The 22,352-nt window shown below is 49.1% G+C and overlaps 1 protein-coding gene and 1 pseudogene across 2 annotated transcripts in view; both read right to left on the reverse strand.

Annotated features, from left to right (window-relative positions):
- Positions 1-972: 972 nt before the first annotated feature.
- LAMB2 (laminin subunit beta 2) overlaps positions 973-22,352 on the reverse strand; it is a 60,846-nt gene continuing 39,466 nt past the window's right edge. Inside the window, exons 23-33 of the mRNA XM_083722353.1 lie at positions 20,746-20,842; positions 18,069-18,441; positions 16,596-16,780; positions 15,831-16,072; positions 13,564-13,767; positions 13,175-13,319; positions 12,313-12,520; positions 10,438-10,579; positions 7,254-7,430; positions 4,297-4,456; positions 973-1,578 (exon numbers count right to left, since the gene is read on the reverse strand). Of these exons, the coding sequence (XP_083578479.1) occupies positions 1,442-1,578; positions 4,297-4,456; positions 7,254-7,430; positions 10,438-10,579; positions 12,313-12,520; positions 13,175-13,319; positions 13,564-13,767; positions 15,831-16,072; positions 16,596-16,780; positions 18,069-18,441; positions 20,746-20,842 (2,070 nt within the window). The 3' untranslated portion in view covers positions 973-1,441. The remainder of the gene's footprint in view (positions 1,579-4,296; positions 4,457-7,253; positions 7,431-10,437; positions 10,580-12,312; positions 12,521-13,174; positions 13,320-13,563; positions 13,768-15,830; positions 16,073-16,595; positions 16,781-18,068; positions 18,442-20,745; positions 20,843-22,352) is intronic.
- LOC310837961 (ubiquitin-conjugating enzyme E2 Q2-like) lies at positions 21,014-22,148 on the reverse strand (annotated as a pseudogene). Its single transcript has one exon. The product of its transcript is annotated as a ubiquitin-conjugating enzyme E2 Q2-like (transcript).

Below are 22,352 nucleotides of genomic sequence, written 5' to 3' on the forward strand. Positions count from 1 at the left end.
GGGTCAATGAAATGAACACGTGGAATGGCTCCATCTATTATGAAATTACAGCTGAAGTATTATGAACGCCATCACTCAAAACACCATTTTAGCCGGGCACATATCCCGAGGGTGTTGTAGTAGTGGATTTTGTGCATCGGCAGGGTATTGAACTGGGTCAAAGTTTGTTTTTCTTTTTAATGTTTATATTATTAACTTGTAAGGTATGGATTTGGGTTTTTTGGTTTTTGAATGTTGATTTTTGTGTTTAGTGTATTGTTATTTTTCGATATTTTTCATCGTGTTGTGTGGAAAATAGTAATAAAATTTATTTATTTTTTTAAAAAGAACTGGGTTACCTTTGAGGTTCCCTCCACCTCTATGATTCTGTGGGATTTTGGTTTTTTTTTTTTGATAGACAGCATTTTTAGTGAGTGTTGGTGATAAGTGCAGCAAAGTTCTAGTGTGTATGTGTGACCTGTAGCCCTTCAGATGCGAATGAACTACAACCCATAGTCAATGCTGCAAGTTAAGAGTCTAAAACGCATCTATGAGCCACCCATTCCTCACCCATTCTAATGGCTCAAATGACATGGATTAACACATCATCACCATCATAGTTTTATTATTTATACCCTGCCCATCTGGCTGTTTCCCCAGCCACTCTGGGCGGCTTACATTGCAAACGGCAAGGCAGAAGAGGTAACTGAGGGCAATTCATCTTTGGTAACAAAGACATTTCAGCCACCACAGAGCAAATCTATTTTAACACGAAATTGCAGTACAGGACAGATCTGCCCTATTAGCCTTGCACAAGATTATTCTAGTAAGGCAGCACTGGTGTTGGCCCACTGTGTGCTGTCACAGGTATACATATTCATAGTGCAGTTTCACCAGGGCCCAGCTCCAGTTCAAAACAGAAGTGTAGACACACTTTGGGGTGAATTATGAAAGGCAAGCCAGGATTTGAGCAGAGAAAGGAATAAGACAACACAGAGAGCAATAGCCTTTGGGCCTTTAATCACACACAGGTGTAAGCCACCTTGGTTGGGGCAGATCACACACAGGCATGGCAATGCAGCTGCCTCACCTGAACTTCCTTTTAGGCAACCCTTCCCCTGTCCTGTTATTTCTCTGAGCGAGAGACCAGCAGAAAACCAGAACGGGAAAACTCCGCTATGGCAGCTTAAGTGCTTCCTTACGGGCTGGATGTTGGCAGGGAAGGGATTTTCCTAAGGAAGCCTTGATGTATGCAGTGCTGTGCTTCCACAAAGGCCAGGGTGAGAGTCAAGCAATGGTGGCAAGGGATACCGTAGGAAGCGGTGCTCCGGGCACTAAGCTAGATCTAGGCAGGGGTAGCCAAGACTTATTCAAACACATGACTGGGAGCAGTGAATAGGACTTACAAAATGGGAGTGGGTAGGGGGGGAGAGAGGGGGAGAAAAAAAAAAACGACAGCGGATCACTGGCAGGTGTTGTAGATTTGGATCTGCTGATTGATGTCTCCCAAGATGACCCTCATCTTGGCCTCAAGCCCGTCCAGTTGGGCTGCTTTCTCCTGCAGCAGCCTCTCGTTTTCTTCATACGTTTCTTCCAGCGCTGAATAGGGACAGGGAGGAAGAGAATTGCAGCAACAAAAGGGAGAAAAGTTAAGGGAAAGATGGGCTGCTAAAACCGCCCCCTCCCTGAAACCTGCCTCTGAAGGGACAGTTCCACATTGGTGTCTCTGTCGCAGTTCCAGACAAGGAGGTCACAGCCAGCCTCTCCTTGTGTGCTCCCTCCCCCACAGCAAATCCGCTCCAGATCCCCAGAACAGATTTGGGACGGGAGGGTAGAGAAAGTTCTGTTGCGCAAGTGGAAGCCCTTTGTTATGTACTGAGTGAATAGGATTCAGAATGCAGCAGTCTGATTGGTCCTAGAACAATAGGATCCAGAATGCAGCAGTCTGATTGGTCCACAGGAGCCACCCAATCCAGCTCCAGGTGGAAGGGAATCTGCAACCTGATTGGCCCGCAGGAGAATCCTGGAATTAGCCAATCACATGGGGCCCATTGTGTAAATAATGTATATAAGGTAGACATTCTGGGGGAACTTCCATCCCTCCTCACCACTATGAGCTGAATAGAGGGCATGAAATCCACTCTCGACTCCAAGTATATTTCACCCTTTATGCAGAGAGGGTGACGTAATGAGTAGAGGCATGCAGACACAGTAAAGACATGTGCCCCTTTGGGGAAGAGGTTTCCCCGCCACCCTCCATCAAGAATGTTTGTGTCAGCCTCCCCACTGGAAACTCAAAGTGCCCAGAGAGCCATGGAGAGGGTGGATTAAGGAGTGTGTGTGTACTGGGTCTGAGGCTTGGCTGCCGTGATCTATAGATCCCGGGCAAGCTGCCTGGCTTTGCCGGAGGATGGCATTTGCCAAGAAGGTAGCGTGAGCTAGAGCAGGGCACCTGCTGCTGTTTTAGGAAGAGAAAAGCAACAATTCCAAGTCCCCTCGCAGTGCTGAGATTCCCAGGATGCTGAATCCTGCACAAGTTGCTTGAGTCTGACATGGAGATTGCCCACAGCTCTGCCCTTCCCCTCCTAATATCTTACTTCTACGGGAAGGGCCCTGCTTCCCGCAAGAGTTTAGACTCCCACTCTTCCTCAGCAGTCTCCTTCTGCTTTCTGCTTTCCCATATCTCCTCTCTCCTACAACATCCAGGGCTTGCTGCCTGTTCTGCCTGTTCGCAGGTTTTCTATCCAAGCATGTCCTGTGTCACAAAATGGGATCTTTGGAGGATTTATCAGCTTTCTAAACAGAAATGGCTCTTTATGGTTCTATCCTCCACAACGTAACAAGAGAGATGGAAATGGACAGCGTGGGCAGCTTGATGAAATTCCAGTTGTTTTGTGGAATTCTCTGTATATTAGGCAGGCAGCTTCAGTGTTTAGTTTTCAGATTCCAGCTTAGAACATTTTTTATTTACATAAACTTGCCCTGCCACGTGACTCGGTTTTATGTTATTCCGAGCTTTGTCTTTTTAGGTTTTTAATTTTGATTTTATGCACACTGCTTTGAGAAGATCAGCCCCCTTCTTGGTTTAGCAGTATGGAAATTTATGCATACATAAAATAAGTAAATAAGCAAACTGAAGACACCAAAAGGCAGGGCTGGGCAGGGCTTCCCACAATCAAAGAGCTGTTTCGGCATCTCATGTAGCTCCCTGTCCTTCTCCTGCCCACTCTCAAAATTTATGGTCTTCCTTTCCCTGGTTCCATCACCTCAATCTATTTGTGTGTGATGGTGATGGAGAGAATCTTTGGAAACCTGGATTTTGGAACCGTCGTACAAACCAAATGAAACAAGTTCATGTGGCCTTGGCCCAGTTTACCTGAAGGAGCGTCTCCACCCCCATTGTTCAGCCCGGACACAGAGGTCCAGCTCCAAGGGCCTTCTGGTGGTTCCCTCACTGCGAGAAGTGAGGTTACAGGGAACCAGGCAGAGGGCCTTCTCGGTAGTGGCGCCCGCCCTGTGCAATGCCACGAAATAAACAACTGTCTGAGTTTCAGAAAGCATCTGAAGGCAGCCCTGTTTAGGTAAGCTTTTAATGTTTGATGTTTTGTTACATTATTATTATTATTATTATTATTATTATTATTAATAATAATTATTATTTTGTTGGGAGCCACCCAGAGTGGCTGCGGAAACCCAACCAGATGGGCAGGGTGGTAATAATAATACAGTGGTACCTCAGGTTAAGTACTTAATTTGTTCCGGAGGTCCATACTTAACCTGAAACTGTTCTTAACCTTAAGCACCACTTTAGCTGATGGGGCCTCCTGCTGCTGCCGCACCGCCAGAGCACGATTTCTGTTCTCATCCTGAAGCAAAGTTCTTAACTACATTTTAATATTTTAATGTTTCAATATTTTAATTTTGCATTTTTTAATTTTGTTTTTAAGTTGTAATCATTTAACTTGTTTTTATTATTGCTTGTAAGCCGCTCTGAGCCCGGCCTTGGCTGGGGAGGGCGGGGTATAAATAAAAATTATTATTATTATTATTATTATTATTATTATTATTATTATTAACCTGAAGCACTATTTGTGGGTTAGCAGAGTCTGTAACCTGAAGCGTATGTAACCTGAGGTACCACTGTAGTAATAATAATAATAATAATAATAATAATAATAATAATAATAATAATAATAATTTGCACAGTTTACTGTCTAGAAGGCAGAGAATTGTGTGAAATCCAGTTTATGGGGCCCCCCCAGAAATGTCACACACCACCCCAGAGAATACATTTCCCCCCTTCTCCCGGGCACTTACTGCTCAGCCGCTGCAGCTTGTCATGTGCATCGCGCAGCAGGCCCTTAGCCTCGTCCCGCAGGCGCTCTGCTTTCTGCCGGGCCCGGACCACGTGCTGGGCCTTGCGTTCCACTAGGTCCTTCATGGTGCGGTACTGGTCACCCAGCGTCCCGTCCAGCAACTGAGATGCAGCGGGAAATAAGGTACAAGCAGTGAGCAGGAACTGCAGGCCTCGGTGCAGTAGTGTTATGCTTCCCACCACTGCAGTGTTATGCTTCCCACCATCTCTGGAGCGTTGCAAGGAAGATGGCAGGAAGAAAAGGCAGGAAATTTGCCTCCTCTGGAAGGACTTTAGTGCAGGGGTGGGGGGAACCTGTGTGGCCCTCCAGATGTTGTCAGGCTACAACCCCCACTACCCCTGACCGCTGGGGCTAATAGGGTATTGGAGTTCAAACAATATCTGGACAGGCTGAACCCTGACTTAGTGGATTACTTTTGTTCATGCCAATCATCTTGCTGAGCCCAATTTTCATTCATTCATTCAGCAGCAACATCAATGTGTATAGTACTTTTCAGGGTGCAAGGGGACAAGTCCCTGCCTTGAGGAACTAAGAATTCTAAAACCTTGTAAAGGAGGCCAGGAAGGAATGCCAACATAGATGAGAGTGGCCAGTGATGGTGGAGTTGTTGCTTTTCACTGCCTCCTGAGGGTTGTGTCCTCAGCTCCTGTTTGTGGCGTCTGGTTGACCACTGGTTGACACAGCCTTGGGAGGCAATCAATGTTGCACTAAGGTGATCGTTCCATCAGGGCAAGCATTTCAGCTTGTCAGGTGGAAAGATCCGCTGCCCACTGCCCCACATGGTGTTCCAGGGCTTCTCTGAGCACCCGGGCCCCCAAGCCAATTAGAGGGGTGGGGTGAGGAGCTAGAACCTTGTTGCACAAGCCTTCCACTGATGGGACAGGTGAATTGAATCCCACTGTTTATTATTTCTTCCTTTTTTTAAAAAAAATAATATTTTAATTGATATATTAAAAATCAAAATAAACAAACTGCCAATATACCAAAAGATAGAAGTGACGGGAGAGACACCAGCAAAATCTCCTCTGATGCTTTTCTGACAGGTAAGGATTATTTTCCACCTGTTTTGCGTAACATGCCTGCAGTCTCAAAAAGTAGGCGGACGTCCCTCTTAAGGCACAGCTGCCTCTTGGCCACGGTGGCTGGCAGAGCATTTGGGTGAAGGAGCATCTCTGATGCCATCTTCATTTGTTTTTTGTCTGATTGCCTCCAAACAGTCAGTCAATTTCATTCTCTGAGTAATTTAGCAGGAATCACAAACACCCAGAGAAACTGACAGCCAGTCACCATCTCTCAGCCTTAGCTTTCCTCCTAACAACCCTGTTAGGTGAAGCGGGGAGAAGATATTCTGGGGGTGAGGCTGGGCTCGTTGGAGGAAACACATTTCAATTGTGTTCTGCAGCTCAGTATTATAGCAACCGGAGTTTGCTGGAGCGCTTGGTAGTTTCTAATAAGACATTATTATTATTATAAGACCTATAAGACATCAGAAGGTCGGTGGTTCAAATCCCTGCGATGGGGTGAGCTCCCATTGCCCAGTCCCTGCTCCTGCCAACCTAGCAGTTCAAAAGCACATCAAAGTGCAAGTAGATAAATAGGTACCACTCTGGCGGGAAGGTAAACGGTGTTTCCGTGCACTGCTCTGGTTCGCCAGAAGCGGCTTAGTCATGCTGGCCACATGACCTGGAAGCTGTACGCCGGCTCCCTCGGCCAATAAAGCGAGATGAGCGCCACAACCCCAGAGTCGGCCACGACTGGACCTAATGGTCAGGGTCCCTTTACCTTTTTAAGAAATTAGGATGAAACTAGCAAGACTGAATTCCTGGAGCCAAACAAATGAAAAAGCAAATGAGAGTGGGCAGCAGCGTCACCAAAATTACAAGACGAAGAGGATACATGAAGTACCAGCTACAGAATATTAAGCATTTCCAAGTACCAATTTGCACAAGAAAGACTTGCTTTGCATTATTCACTGCAAGCTGCCTGGCGCTTGTATGACGAAACATGGTAGAAAACCTTCCAAAATAAAATGAAACTCGAACTTGCACTGCTGCGTGGGCAGCCACCCATTCGCACCCTGTGTGTACACAATGCAGCAGGGATGCTTCCTTCACCTGTCCTCTCAGTCCTAACCCAGGAGACAGATGCTTATCCATGTTTGCCAGACTCCTGGACCTTCTCAAGCCCAGCTTCACAGTACCTGTGAAGGCGCAGATTAACTCTGTGTCCAGGGCAGCTGTCTACCAGCTCCACCTGGTACGCAGGCTAAGACCCTACCTCCCCGCGGACTGTCTCGCCAGAGTGGTGCATGCTCTAGTTATCTCACGCTTGGACTACTGCAACGCGCTCTACGTGGGGCTACCTTTGAAGGTGACCCGGAAACTGCAATTAATCCAGAATGCGGCAGCAAGACTGGTGACTGGGAGTGGCCGCCGGGACCACATAACACCGGTTCTGAGAGATCTGCATTGGCTCCCAGTACGTTTCCGAGCACGATTCAAAGTGTTGGTGCTGACCTTTAAAGCCCTAAACGGCCTCGGTCCTGTATACCTGAAGGAGCGTCTCCACCCCCATCGTTCAGCCCGGACTCTGAGATCCAGCGCTGAGGGCCTTCTGGCGGTTCCCTCATTGCGAGAAGTGAGGCTACAGGGAACCAGACAGAGGGCCTTCTCGGTAGCGGCGCCCGCCCTGTGGAACGCCCTCCCATCAGATGTCAAAGAGATAAAGAATTACCTGACGTTCAGAAGACATCTTAAGGCAGCCCTGTTCAGGGAAGTTTTTAATATGTAATGCTGTACGGTTTTTAACACTGATTGGGAGCCGCCCAGAGTGGCTGGGGAAAACTCAGCCAGATGGGCGGGGTATAAATAATAAATTATTATTATTATATTATTATACCTGTTCAGCTTCGCCAGCTCGGTCCCTGGCAGCGCTGGCTGTCTCCTCAGCTCGCGTGGCGGCCAGGCTGTTGTTGGCCCGTTTCATCTTGAGCGCATCCACCTGCTTGTCGAGGTGACCCACGCGCTCCATGGCTTCGGCCAGCTGACCTTCGGCACTTGCAGTCTGCTGCTGGATCTGAAGGGAGGCAAGATGGGAAGCTGGAGAAGGTCTGCTGCATCTCACTCTTGTGGGAGGGTCTTCCCCAGCCTACACAAGAGCGCTGACCTCACTGAGGAGATGCTACGACTCAGGGGATTTAGAGGGCATCATGGACCAGCCTCTGATGCCCTCTGAACCAGCCTCTGGTGCCCCTCCATCTTTGGAAGTTCAGGCCAGTGTGGTGTAGTGGTTAAGAGCAGTGGACTCGTAATCTGGTGAACTGGGTTTGCTTCCCTGCTCCTCCACATGCAGCTGCTGGGTGACCTTGGGCCAGTCACGCTTCTCTGAAGTCTCTCAGCCCCACTCACCTCACAGAGTGTTTGTTGTGGGGGAGGAAGGGAAAGGAGATTGTTAGCTGCTTTGAGACCCCTTTGGGTAGTGATAAAGCGGGATATCAAATCCAAACTCTTCTTCTCTTCTCCTGCCAGAGGTGCCCTCAGTGCCAACGCCTCAATGGCATTACCATTTTGAGGCACGGAGGGCTCCAGCTCAGAGGCCATAACAGAACCATGGGCTCCCGTTTCAACGGAATCCACAACTCATTGACACCTCACCTTTAAAAGTAAAGGCTCCACTCATCAGGGCTGGGGCTAACTGCTCCAAGGATGCTGTAGGCCTAATTAAGGCTGAGGGTTCGCCCACATCTCCATTTGCGCCACTGCTCCCCCCCGGGGAAACTCAATTGTTAGCACTGGATTGGAACAAACAACTGGGTTGGTGTTTCTTTACGGATTGCTGTTTGTTCAGATTTAGTACTAAAGAGCAGGTTTTCGGGGGGGAGCAGTGGGGCAAAGGCAAAACTGCTTGGTTCCATGCCTAGAAAACGTGGGCCAAGTGGAAAAAGCACTCGGACCCGTGCTTTCTAGACAAGTGGAAGTGCAGACAAGCACTCAGCCTTGTTGCTTCTTGGAGCTATCCAGGGTGCTACTCACCTTGCTTCTTTGGACTTGGTTTTTCAAAAAGCTTTAAGCAAAGTACCGTATTTTTCGCTCTATAACACGCACCTGACCATAACACGCACATCGTTTTTAGAGGAGGAAAACAAGGGAAAAAACATTCTGAATGAAACAGTGGATGCATCATTTTTGTGCTTCATGCTGTGGCCACAGATATGTGATCTGATGGTGAATTTGGGGTGACCCAATGCAAAAATCCTGAGAATTCCTGTGGATCCATGCTTTGTAACCACGTTTTTGCACCATTGCAGCCCCAGGCAACAGTGGGTGCGTGATTTTTTTGGTGCAGGCTGTAGCCATGGACATGCTATGTGATCTGATGGTGAATTTGGGGTGACCCAATGCAAAGATCCTGAGAATCCCTGTGGATCCATGCTTTGTAACCACATTTTTGCACCATTGCAGCCCCAGGCAACAGTGGGTGCGTGATTTTTTTGGTGCAGGTTGTAGCCATGGACATGCTATGTGATCTGATGGTGAATTTGGGGTGACCCAATGCAAAGATCCTGAGAATCCCTGTGGATCCATGCTTTGTAACCACATTTTTGCACCATTGCAGCCCCAGGCAACAGTGGGTGCGTGATTTTTGGGGGGCAGGCTGTAGCCATGGACATGCTATGTGATCTGATGGTGAATTTGGGGTGACCCAGTGCAAAGATCCTGAGGATCCATGTGGATCCATGCTTTTTAACCACGTTTTTGCACCATTGCAACCCCAGGCAACAGTGGGTGCGTGATTTTGGGGGGGCAGGCTGTAGCCATGGACATGCTATGTGATCTGATGGTGAATTTGGGGTGACCCAATGCAAAGATCCTGAGGATCCATGTGGATCTATGCTTTGTAACCACATTTTAAGTGGGGAGTGAAGGAAAAACAAAGAAGGGACATGAGAGGGGTGTGCAGAGAAGCAGCTGGCTAAGAATGCAGGAGAGGGATTTAACGGGAGGGAGGAAAGAAAGGCAAAAGTTTCCCCCCACCCAAGCCAGCTATCTCTCTCTCTCTCCCTCCCCCCCTCTCTCTCCCTCTCCCCCAGCAGCACCGGAGCACGGAGAGGAATTACCCCTCTGCTTGCCTGGAGGGGAGGGGCTTTCCCTGATCTATGTTCCGTTTCAGCAAACACAGCAAGGAAACAGAGAAGGGTGGGCAGTAAGACCCTGAGGCAGAATGCAGGAAAGCAGCCGCTTCCTCTTTTCAGGTTTCCCTTCTCCGTGAAGCGCGATTTGATTTTTGCCTGATTTTTCGGCTCCAGGGACCACACATTCGCTCTATAACACGCACAGACATTTCCCCTTCCTTTTTAGGAGAAAAAATCTGCGTGTTATAGAGGGAAAAATACGGTACCTCACCAAAGACTCCCCAGTAAGCGTGGCAGTCAAGGAATAAGGTCCTCTTGTGGATCAGGAATTGGTTATGTTGCAGGAAGCAAAGGGTAAGAATGAAAGGGCAGTTCTCCGAACGGAGAGAAATAGGAAGTAGGTCACTGTTGGGACCTGTGCTTTTCAACTTGGCTCATAAACAATCCAGAATGAGGGGTGAGCAGTGAGATGGCAGCGTCTGATACTGAATTGTCCAGGGTCTGACAGCTAATTATGTTCCAAGGCACGCGAGTGGTGCTGTGGTCTAAACCACAGAGCCTAGGGATTGCCAATCAGAAGGTTGGCGGTTCGAATCCCCGCGACGGGGTGAGCTCCTGTTGCCCGTTCCCTGCTCCTGCCAACCTAGCAGTTCGAAAGCACACCAGTGCACATAGATAAATAGGTACCGCTCTGGCGGGAAGGTAAACGGCGTTTCTGTGAGCTGCTCTGGTTTTGATGGTTTTTAGTCATGACTTGGAAAAACTGCCTGTGGACAAACACCGGCTCCCTTGGCCTGTAAAGCGAGATGAGCGCCGCAACCCCAGAGTCGTCCACAACTGGACTTAACTGTCAGGGGTCCTTTACCTTTACCTAATTATGTTCCAAGTCCTTCTCAATGTTTGATTATGGTACATTTTCAGGGGAGGGCTGCGCACAGCGACGGGGCTTACCCTATTCACGACATTCTCGGTGTTGTAGATGTCGCTGGCTGCGTTGCGGATGGCTTTCTCGGCGGCGCTTTGAGCCCGTTTGGCGTCATCCAGAGCCTTCTTCACTGCTTCGGCTGCAGTCTTTACACTCTCTGCTCGAGCGCTGCAAACGGGAAGAACGTGCGGCAAGTGTGAGCCCAGAGCTATGTGCACTAGCGTCCCCACTGCTGTGATGGCCAGGATGACAAATCCATGGGAGTAAGAGATCTAGGGGCAGCCATTTGCCAGGTGTGATCTCTGTGTACAGGTATAGTTTACTTCCCTCCCCTCCTCCGAGATCTGTGCCAAGCCCTCTCTCTGGATGAAAGAGAGCCCTGAAAACGAATCTGGTTGACTTAGCTTCTCCCTGAGCGTTCTTGTGCTGACCATTTGTGTTCCCCACTGTTCACTTTTTATTTTTGAAATAATTTTTTAGTTGATTTTACAAGTGTAGAATTATAACATTGCCAAATACATATCCATATTTAGATATTTCTCTGCATTTGTAGACTTCCCACCTTCCCCTCCGTGGGTCCTATTATCAACCTTTTCAAATGTATATTATTTCATCATCCAAGTTTTATGTCTCTCCATTTTGTCTATAGTAATTTCTACATTACAAGTGTTATTACAATCCTGCTAATGTTTTCATCTGCTTACAGTGGTCTCTCAAGTAAATTGTAAATATTTCCCGTACTTTATTAAAGTTTTGGTCTTCTTGGTTCCTGAACTTTCTGGTCAGCTTTGCCATTTCGACCTGCTGTTCGGTTTTTAGCTCTGCAAAGTTAATTTGATTTGTACAGTGGTACTTTGGGTTAAGAACTTAATTCGTTCTGGAGGTCCGTTCTTAACCTGAAACTGTTCTTAATCTGAAGCACCGCTTTAGCTAACGGGGCCTCCTGCTGCTGTGCTGCTGCTGCAGGATTTATGTTCTCATCCTGAAGCAAAGTTCTTAACCTGAGGTACTGTTTCTGGGTTAGCAGAGTCTGTAACCTGAAGCGTATGTAACCCAAGGTACCACTGTACTACGCCGCTTTTGAAAGGCTAATTGTACAGCTGCCTCCATGTTTCCCCACATCAGTGAGAGTTTGGCCCTCCTTGCATCTAAACCACTCCTGTATTTGAGCCTAGATGGCAAACTAGCCCAAACAGTGACCGCCCCACCCTTATACAGTGATACCTCGGGTTACATACGCTTCAGGTTACATACGCTTCAGGTTACAGACTCCGCTAACCCAGAAATAGTGCTTCAGGTTAAGAACTTTGCTTCAGGATGAGAACAGAAATCGTGCTCCAGCGGCGTGGCGGCAGCAGGAGGCCCCATTAGCTAAAGTGGTGCTTCAGGTTAAGAACAGTTTCAGGTTAGGAACAGACCTCTGGAATGAATTAAGTACTTAACCTGAGGTACCACTGTACTCTGTTCAGCTCCTGTAACACAGCCACATGAAAGGGCCTCTCATCACCATGTTTCTAGCAGTATCTGATATGCACAGTGCTTCACAATTCTCCTCATTTAACTTTGCAATACACCTAACAAAGGAGGTTATTTTCTCTCAGCCTAAGACCCAACGGTGAGCTTCATGGAGGAGGGGGGATTTGAACCCATGTTCAAACCTAATAATAAGCCCACCATCAGTTCAGGTTTTAACAGCAGCTGTGGAGACTCCTGACAGGGTGCTGGTCCCGCACAGCAAACTCCTACGCTGCCCCAACTTCCTTTCCCTGTGCTGAATAACTAGTTGCTGCTCATGAAGGGAGGAGGACCAAGGGGAGCACAGTTCTGTCCCTATGGCCTCCTCTCTGGGTCCGACAGGAGCAGCCTCCATCACACGTCCTCTCCGGCCCTCGCACACTCACTTGGCACGGCGTGCGTCTTGCAGCAGCTGTCCTGCCACACGCACGTCTCCCGCCGTTTGGTCCAAGATGGCGTCCACGTTGGCCAGGCTGCCGACTCGCTCCTTGATCTCCTCAGCGAGGTGGTGGATCTGTGCGGGGGACGCCGGGATGGAGAGTTCCAGCACGCGGGAGGCCACCAGAGCAATGCTGTCAGGGTCGGCTCCGTCAACTGTGTGAGGGATGGGTCAGTCAGCGCTACAGACGGGTCGAACGGCAGGCCCCTGCTTCTCGCAAGACCCACTGCAAATGTCCCCTCTGCCCTGCTTTCTTTCATCCCTGTCTGAATACCCCCCACTGCACACACACACACACACACACACACACACTCTGCTGGAACCATCAAGGGATAAATATGTCCACCTGCCTTGCCCCACGGCCCTGCCTGGACCTTGCATAAGGAGGTGCAGGGGCATTCTTAACTTTTTTGTATGGAATTTTGCCTTTCCCTTTTTGGCAGGAACATGAACGCAACTGGCTTTCATTTTATTATTTTCAACATTAAGATTGCTTTCTGAATTTTTTGGGGCACTTGTTTGTTTATTCTTTGCGAGAGCTCCTTGTGAGGAGGGGTCGACTGTCCAGCTACTTTAGGAATTGTTGATCTGTGAGGGTGAATAATGGGGTCTCCTTGCAGCTCTCAGCAGCCTTAACAAACTATAGCTCCCAGAAATCTTTTTTTTTGGGGGGGGGGGGAGCCGTTTAAAAGTGGCATTTTACGGTATGTGATGTACCGTATGTTACATGAGCTGTCTTTTTGAGAAAGACATCGAACAAAAGAAAATAAGGGACTGGCATAGGGGGCAGCCCGATATCCTGCACTTACGATTCAGGAACCCCTTGATTTGCTGGATGAGGTCCCGCAGTTCCTTGTTGGAGCGCTCCAGCCGGGCTTTGGTGGCATTGGCATTGTCCAGCGCGGCCTGTGCCCTCTGCTTCGCCTCACCTGCCCTTGCCTTTGCCTCGGCCACCTGCAAAGGACACACCAGGTCCCCTGGTCAGCCAGCAGGGGGAAGCAGAGGCCTAGGGAATGCAGGGAGCATTGCATTCCAGGAACAGAGCCAGAGCTAACTCTTGTTTACTGCCTTGAGAACCACATCCAGGCCTTCGTGCTGTTGGTCTTTCCGATGAAACAAAATGTGTGCAAACGTAAAGTCTCTCATGGGTTACCTTGCCTATAACACTGAGCTCTGCGGCTCCTCTCTGATGGCTTACCTGACGCAGCAGGACATCCACATCAGCCACAGCGCGGCGCAGCTCCCCTTCGGCATGGCGGGCTCGATCCAGCGCGTTGTCGGCCGTGGCCACGGCCCCGTTGCAGTTGAGGCCCCCACAGTGGCGCCGGCCGTCTTCGTCACGGCAACCAGCCCCTCCGCAGGGGCTGCTGGAGCAGGGGGTGTCCCCTGGAGCACCGCACACCTAGAGGAGAGAGCTGTGATGGCCTGGGATTCGGACTTGGAGGCTGAACCTGATGAATCCCAGCCTGCACAGGATTCCCCGCCTCCAGAACCAGCTGAGCTGGGAGTGGGGCTTGAGCCTGAAGGGTCCTCACCTGTGCTGGATCCTCAAGTGCAGGCACCAGCTGAGTCTGCTCTGGCTCCTGAGGGGATGGAGGACCCATTGCCTGCAGGTGCTCCACTCTCAGCCCCGTCAGGGGAAGCTGAGGTTGCCTCTGGGTCCGGTAACCCTCCAGCCTCTCCTGAGCTGCAGAGGCTCAGGGCAGAGAGGCGGAGGGAGCTAAGTTCCTGCAGGAGGAGTGCTCGCCTCCAGGCCAGGAGAGGCGAGTCACCTGTGGACCGGGGCCGCCCTATGCCACAGGACAGATAAAAGTCAGCCAGCCCCAGGCCTAAATTGCGGGAGCAACATTGTTGGTAGCCTGTTCCTGCCTGCACCCTGTCTTGCTCTTCTGCCGGAGCTCCTGACCTCACCCGACTCCCTGCCTTGAACCCCGTTTCAGCTTTGACGGACAGCCTCCATACCGCACCCTCGCCCTCGCCCTCGGACTGGACTCGGACCTCGCCACACGGTTAACCCTCGGGACCAGCACAAGAACGTTGGAGGAAGCATGAAGAAACTTGCCAGCAGTATATCACATGAAATAAGTTTTTTTTTTAAAAAAAAAAAACAGGATTGGCACGGGAGAGTCTGGCCCAATGGGCGCAGCAGCTCTTCTTCAGTAGGTCTTGCCCCTATGGAGCAGTTGCGGAGATGAAGGGCCCTGCCTCTCCACAGCTGCCTAAGTCCTCCAGGGTTTCCCCTAAGCAATCTGAGGCTGCGCTTGTGTGACTATGTGATGCTGATTTCTCCTCCGCCCTCTTCATGCCTCTCCTGGTACTGGGAGACCAGGAAGGGAGGGGAGCTTGTCACAGCAGGAAGGCCTCTTCACCAGCCAGACTCCTCTCTGCCTCTTGGCTTCCCTCATCCCACAGTCCTGCTCCCTCTTCTACCTCTGATTCTGGACTTCTTTCTGCCAGACTCCCTCCACTCGCTGAACCCTGTTAACTCTTCAGCTTCTGACACCCTCCTCCCAGTCTTCTCCCTCTGACCAGCGATCGCCATCCCACCACCAGTCCCTGAGTCTTCTTCCCTTGGGGGTTCCCTAGCCGGTTCCCCCCTCACCATTCCTCTGCGTCCAACCAGTCCCTGACACTCGCCTGCTGTCAAAATGTTTCCTTCCTCGCTCCGGCCATTTTTGCCTCTGGCTCTGCCCAACCACTGGCGTGTGGCCTTCAGGCGCTTGTTCAGAACAGAATGTGGCCCTCAAGAGGCGGGAAAAGGTTCCTCGCCTTTGGTCCGTGCGGTTCACAGAGAAGATGTGCACATCCAAGTACCACAGAAGAACATTTCGCAGTAAAATACCAACAGAACATTAAGCAGAAACTTAACAGAGCAGCCTGAAAAGTTCTGGAGCGAGACTTTCCCCTCAACCAAGACTTGATTGGCTACCTCAGGGATGCGGGGAGACTGTGACCCACTGTGTCACTAGTCCCCCTGGCCGGAGTCGATGAGAGCTGGAAGTCTGGCGGTATTTCGAAGGCCTCTGTGTAGGGATATTGCGGAGTGGTGAGTGAGTTCCAGAGGGAGCACACTCCCCACCAGCAGGCAGTCACAGAATGCCTGCACGCGTGACCTTGTCTGAGACCTGTCTGTAACCTTAGTCCCTGAGACCTTTTGTCTCCTTCGTCATACACTGTGCAAGGGGGAAATGACGCTGTGGAAACAGGTGCCAAAATAACTTTGTACCACCCCACGATCTCGGGACTGGAAGATGTGTAAAGGTCACAGCCCAAAATGTATCTGCCTAGCTTGCCTATTTGTCTCAATAAAAGGAGGCTCCACAGGCTGGTCAGCAGCTCGCTTCAGCCCACCTGTGCGCAGCTCACATGATGGTCAACTCCTGTCTTGTGCCTTCACTTCACCTCTGGTTCCCCGTTTCTGGCTCTCACACGCTTTACTTTGTGGTGTTTCCTTCCCCCACCCACCTTCTCATTGATCCGATGCAGGCTCAGCCCTCGAACGCGTGTCGACAGGTCGGTCAGAGCTCGCCGGTTGGCTGCATTCTGCCGATTGAAAGCGTCTCTCCGGGCTGCCATCAGGTGCTCCGTGCGTCGCCGGGATGCGGCCGATTGGCCGACGGGGCTGGAGAAACCCACCGTGGAAGCGTTGGCCCGGTGCTCAGCTTCCCGCGATTGGACAAAGGACTGGCGGACACTGTCATAGGCTCCTGCCGGGGGAAGTTGGGGCGGGATTAAAGAACAGGACTATGAGGCCCTTGCTGGGCATCTCTTCTGCCAGACCAGGCTTCCTCAACCTCGGCCCTCCAGATATTTTTGGCCTACAACTCCCGTGATCCCTTGCTAGCAGGACAGGTGGTCAGGGATGATGGGAATTGTAGTCTCAAAACATCTAGAGGGCCAAGGTTGAGGAAGCATGTGCTAGACCTATGGGAAAACCCAATAATAATAATAATAATAATAATAATAATAATAATAATAATAATAATATATATGTCGCTCATCTGACTGGGTTGCCCAGCCACTCTGGGCAGCTTCCAGTGAAATATAAAAACAACATGAAACATTAAAAACTTCCCTATACAAGCCTGGCCTCCACTCTGGCTCATGAGCAGAGGCTGCAAGTCAAAAGGATGTGGGGGAGAAGAACTACAATAATACATTTGACAAAAGTGCTGGGTAAAAATGGGGGGGGGGTGTATGTTTCTTGCGTCACTTTGGAAACGCACTTACCCAGCACATTGGCATTCTTGAGCGCCTCCAGCTGGCGCGCAAGGTCTGCCAGGCTGAGGTTCAGGGCCCGAGCGCCGCGTTCCAGCGTGCCTAGAGCATGGTTGGCGTTGAAGTTCCTGTCCTGGGTGGCCGTCAGCAACCCTTCCAGGCTGGTCAGTGTTTCCGTGACATCGGCAATCTCCTGCCTGGTGAGAGGATGTAAGTGAGAAGCGGGAGGGAGAAGAAGAAGAAGAGTCTGGATTTGATATCCCGCTTTATCACTACCTGAAGGAGTCTCAAAGCGGCTAACATTCTCCTTTCCCTTCCTCCCCCACAACAAACAGTCTGTGAGGTGAGTGGGGCTGAGAGACTTCAGAGAAGTGTGACTAGTCCAAGGTCACCCAGCAGCTGCATGTGGAAGAGCGGGGAGGCGAACCCGGTTCCCCAGATTACGAGACTACTGCTCTTAGCCACTACACCACACTGGCTCTCAGTGGGGAAAGAGGTGCATTGCCACCCAGGACTAAACCACCCACTGCTCCTCTTCAGAGAAACAACCCTGAAGCCTTTCTTTTAGGAATTCTAGGTGCCGAAATCCCAAGGGAACAGAAAAACTATTTATGTATGCAGCCACAGCTGCACGGATGTTATTGGCCCACAGATAGAAAGAAGATAAAGCCCATACCAAAGAAGAATGGCAGATTAAGTTGATGGATTCTGCCGAAATGGCTAAAGACCCAGAAGAATCAGAAATCAGGAAGACCAAAATTTAAATAAGGAATGGGGGAAATTTATAACCTATTTTAAAAACCATTGTATAAACAGTTAAAATCATTAGTAGGATTGGAATAGCACTAGTAGTTTAATGGTGAGTTTTGGAAACAACGGAGATGTAAAAGATGTGGGCTATTATAAACGATGCAGGAGGAAATGAATAACAACAGGACCCACAAAAGTGAGGAGGGAAGTCCTAGAGATTCTTTGGGAATCTTGTGTCTATGTTGTACGTTCGATATGTGAAGGTAAAGTTTTAATCTGAGAAACTTCCAAATACAGTGGTACCTCGGGTTAAGTACTTAATTCGTTCTGGAGGTCCGTTCTTAACCTGAAACTGTTCTTAACCTGAAGCACCACTTTAGCTAATGGGGCCTCCTGCTGCTGCCGCCCAATTTCTGTTCTCATTCTGAGGTAAAGTTCTTAACCCGAGGTACTATTTCTGGGTTAGCGGTTTCTGTAACCTGAAGCGAAGGTAACCTGAAGCGTATGTAACCCGAGGCACCACTGTAAAAAAATGTAAGAAGAGAGAGAGGGAGAGGGAGAAGCCCAGCTCCCAAAACAAACTATGGTACCTGGGATTCTTTGGGAGAAACCAAACAAAAGACAAAAATTGAATGCAGCAGCTCAGTTCCTAGCCTGCCTATCCACTGCTCCTAGGCTCCAGCCAGGTCCATTTCCTCTGCACATGTACAGGAACCAAGGCCACGCGTCACTCACCGCAGCGAATCCATATTCTGCAAGAGGTGGGTGATTGCACTGGCGGTGGCGTTGCGGGCATTGACGATGGCCTGGACCGCACTCAGCTTGTCCTGGAGTCGGCGGAAGGTGCCCTCAAACGCCCCGGTGAGGCCCGTCTGCTGAAGCTGCTGGGCACGCTGTGCCAGGCTGCGAGTGCGAGCAGCCAAATCCTGCACAATGCGGTCCCAGTCCCCAAAGCACTGGTGGCACGGCTGGCAGGCGGGGAACTCGCCGGCAAAACCTCGGGAGCACTGGTCGCAGCGCACACCCGAGACCCCCGGGAGGCAGGAGCAGTGCCCAGTGATGCGGTGGCATTGCGGCTTCTCGATCCCACGAGGGTCACAGTCGCAGGCTGCACGCAACATGAGAAGAAGAGTCTGGATTTGATATCCCGCTTTATCACTACCCTAAGGAGTCTCAAAGTGGCTAACATTCTCCTTTCCCTTCCTCCCCCACAACAAACACTCTGTGAAGTGGGTGGGGCTAAGAGCCTTCAAAGAAGTGTGACTGGCCCAAGGTCACCAGCAGCTGCATGTGGAGGAGCGGGGAAGCAAACCCGGTTCCCCAGATTACGAGACTACCGCTCTTAACCACTACACCACACTGGCTCTCCAAAAACGCCGTAAAGGAGAGAGTTATTCCTTCGCACGTGGCCTCTTCCAAGCGCTTCATCCCACATAAAGGGCTTCCCCACTTCCAAGGAAACCACCCAACTCTTTGTAGACCACATTTTCTTTTTAAAAAAAATAAATCATTTTTTTTTATTTCCAATAAAAAACATCCAGTTTTTCTGGCCCATGTAGGACCAGTCTGGAAAGTTAACCTTGGTGAAGACTTGACGTTGTATTTTAATCTTGTTTTTAAGTTGTGTTTCGGTCAATTTGTTTGTGTATCAGGTGTTAGTCCCCTGAGTCCAGTCTTGGCTGGGGAGGGCGGGGTATAAATAACAACAACAACAACAACAACAACAACAATAATTAATATGCAATCATAATACTTCAATTAAAAAAAATAAAAAAATAAAATAAAAAAGATCAAATTATAGTCCAAATTGTATTTATTAATTTCTTGGGGCTCCCCGCGGTCTGGATCTCTGGAGCATATCTCCACATCTTAGTCCTGCTTCTCCTTGTTGTTTCCATATTTTCCACGTCTCGATATTAACACTTGGTAATATAGACCACATTTTCAAGCTGCATGAGCTACCGTCGGGGATCGTCTCTGACAAAGGTACCCAGTTCACAGCCCAGTTCATGCAGATGCTGGCAGTGGAACTGTGCATTTCGTCCACCCGCCATCCTGCGATGAATGCCGAGTTGGAGAAAACTGAAATGACTTTACAGCAATATTTGTGCCCTTATGTCGGCTACCAGCACAGCAACTGGGTATCCCTCCTTCCTCTAGCAGAGTTCTCCTACGACAATGTGCTCTGTGTCTCCAACCAACAACCCCTTTCTTTGCCAACTAGGGATACACCCTTACACCTTTCCAGAAAGCATGGCCGAAGAAACAAATCCCTTAATAGTCTGAACCCAGGGTCTCCAAATCGCTCTTGGTAAAAAACACATTCTCCTAGCTCTGCCTATTTAAATGCCATTCCTATTATTTCACCATGTGTGCTAGTAGAGTGTGATCTAGTATTAAATCGCCCACTCCAAATGGCTTCATAACGGAATCAAGAAGCTGAGTTGATCTCAAACGCCGTTGCTTGAAATATTAGGTAAAGGTAAAGGGGACCCCTGACCGTTAGGTCCAGTTGTGGCCGACTCTGGGGTTGCGGTGCTCATCTCACTTTACTAGCCAAGGGAGCTGGCGTACAGCTTCCGGGTCATGTGGCCAGCATGACTAAGCCGCTTCTGGCGAACCAGAGCAGCACACGGAAACGCCGTTTACCTTCCCACCGGAGAGGTACCTATTTATCTACTTGCACTTTGACATGGTTTCAAACTGCTAGGTTGGCAGGAAGTAGGACCGAGCAACTGGAGCTCACCCCGTCGTTGGGATTTGAACCGCCGACCTTCTGATCTGCAAGTCCTAGGCTCTGTGGTTTAATATGCACTTTCAAGCATATTGGTATGAGATTGGATACCTAGCCTTTTAGTGAGCCGTGTCCTTCAGAGAGTGGACTAGGCAGAAAAACGTCAAGTGAGAGTCAGATGAAGTGCTGGATGTTTAGCCGGCGAGTTTGCTGAAACTGGGATGCAAATGTCAGCCTTTGAGAATCTAATGCTGGATTAATAGGTTGTGCTGCCTGCTTCAGGAGTCAGTTTGCTTCCAGTACATGATCAAATAAATATTACAAAAGGCACAGGAAGTCTCCAGTGCATTGTAATTTACCAGGAGACTCTCAATGAAGTAGGAAGATTCTCCTTTCTTAAACAATGGCTTGGACTGTGCAAGCAGAAGGAACCCAATTCTGGAGCATCTCTTGACCCTTAGGAAGTGTCGTTTTGGGGGGGAGAGGTGAAAGGGGCTGAAATGTGAAATAGGGGCAAACCCCTCTGAGCAAACATAATTTAATTCATAGTTCTCGGAATCCAAACCATCACCTTCATGGGCATCAAGACCAGAAACTCGCTTAAATGAAATAAAAACATTTTCAGGATCCCTGCACAGCCCAGAGCAACGGCAGGGTTTCAGAATACGCAGCACTCACCTCTGCACTGCTGGCTGGGCTCCCCCCAATGGTTCTCCTGGCATTCCGAGCAGGTGCGGCCCCCGAAACCTGGCCGACATTGGCATTGCCCTGTAAACTACAAGGCAGGCGCAGTTTGCATGACAACTTCAAGAACTCCCCAAAGCGAGCCCTTTGTACCCTGCCCCGTGGAAAAGTGAATCACGGAAGCCACTGCCAGGGTACAAAAGCAAAGATCTGGATCCTCACCGGGCACCCTAACCACTGCTTCACACTACCTCTCAGCCCCTAGCCCTAGCTGGGTCTAAGGAAGGACAAATAAGTGCATATAAAAAGGGGGAGATCTTAATGACTGGTATTTTAGTAAACCCCAAGAGCCCAGTTTGAAGGAATAACACTCTAAAATGGAGTGGGGATTGGTATGCTTAATTCATGGAGACAATAAAGTTTTAAAACTGTTCAGTTGAAGATACTTAACAGAAGAGCAGAATCGTACAGCTGTAGCTTATGCTGGATGTGTCAGTCAACAGATTGTCCACTAGTTATCTATGAGCTAGAATCTTCAGTATGGCTGTTATAGAGGCATTCATTGTTGAATCTGTGTTGGAAGGAAAATCTTTTACTGACATTGGTCCAAGTGTATGAAATGTCCACAATGTTAACCATCTTCTTTAGGAGGTGTGAACCAGCCATTTTTCTCATGTAACTGTACTAGTGATTTCTAGGACTGCTGTGCTCTTGCTAGGTCATATTGGTTCTTATTTGCTCCAAACTGTACTCTGGCTTTTCCTTTGACTAATGTGGGCATTGATCTGCATGATGACAGATTCTGTAGAATAGGCACTACTCCAACCCTGTTTAGTAAGCAGCTCCATGCATAATGCACCTCCGCCGAGAACATACCCGCCAGTGTGCACGGGAGACACCACTCTCACAAATGGAGGATCAAAGGGAAAGTTATCCTTAAAAGAGAAGTTGAGCAAAATATATTCAACACCTTCTTTTTCTTTTAAGACTTGAAGATCACTATGCAACGGGCTGTCAGGATCAACCCTTAGAAGTTTTACATGCCAGTCATATAGGCTGTCATTTACAAGTTCCACTGAATAAATCCCTGACTTGTAACTCTGCGACCTATATATATCCCTGAGTTCTTTCATAAGTCGATCTGAAGCCTGGGCAGACCCAGAAACCCATTTAGATGGTCTTGCCTTTGACTCTTTCAGATTTTTTTCTAGGAGTGCCAGGTTCTCTTTCTCAATGGCGTCATCCTCTGTCTTCTTTCCATCGACAGGTTCTTCCTCCTTCATATCATAATGATCCAGATCAATATCTTCACCCATATCTTCCTCCTCCACTTCTTCTGATGTAACCTCTTCCATTGTTCCATTCTGGCCGGTCGGCAATGGTTGATCTAACATTTCAACATCGGTGAAATATACTCAGAGTTGAGAGTGGATTTCATGCTCTTTATTCAGCTCATAGTGGTGAGGAGGAATGAATGAATGTCCCCCCAAAGTATCTGCTTTATATACATTATTTACACAATGGGCTGCACGTGATTGGCTAATTCCGGAATTCTCCTGTAGGTCAATCAGGTTGTGGATTCACTTCCATCTGGAGCTGGA

The sequence above is a fragment of the Podarcis gaigeae genome, assembly GCF_964106915.1.
Source record: "Podarcis gaigeae genome assembly, chromosome: 2".
Lineage (NCBI taxonomy): Eukaryota > Metazoa > Chordata > Lepidosauria > Squamata > Lacertidae > Podarcis > Podarcis gaigeae.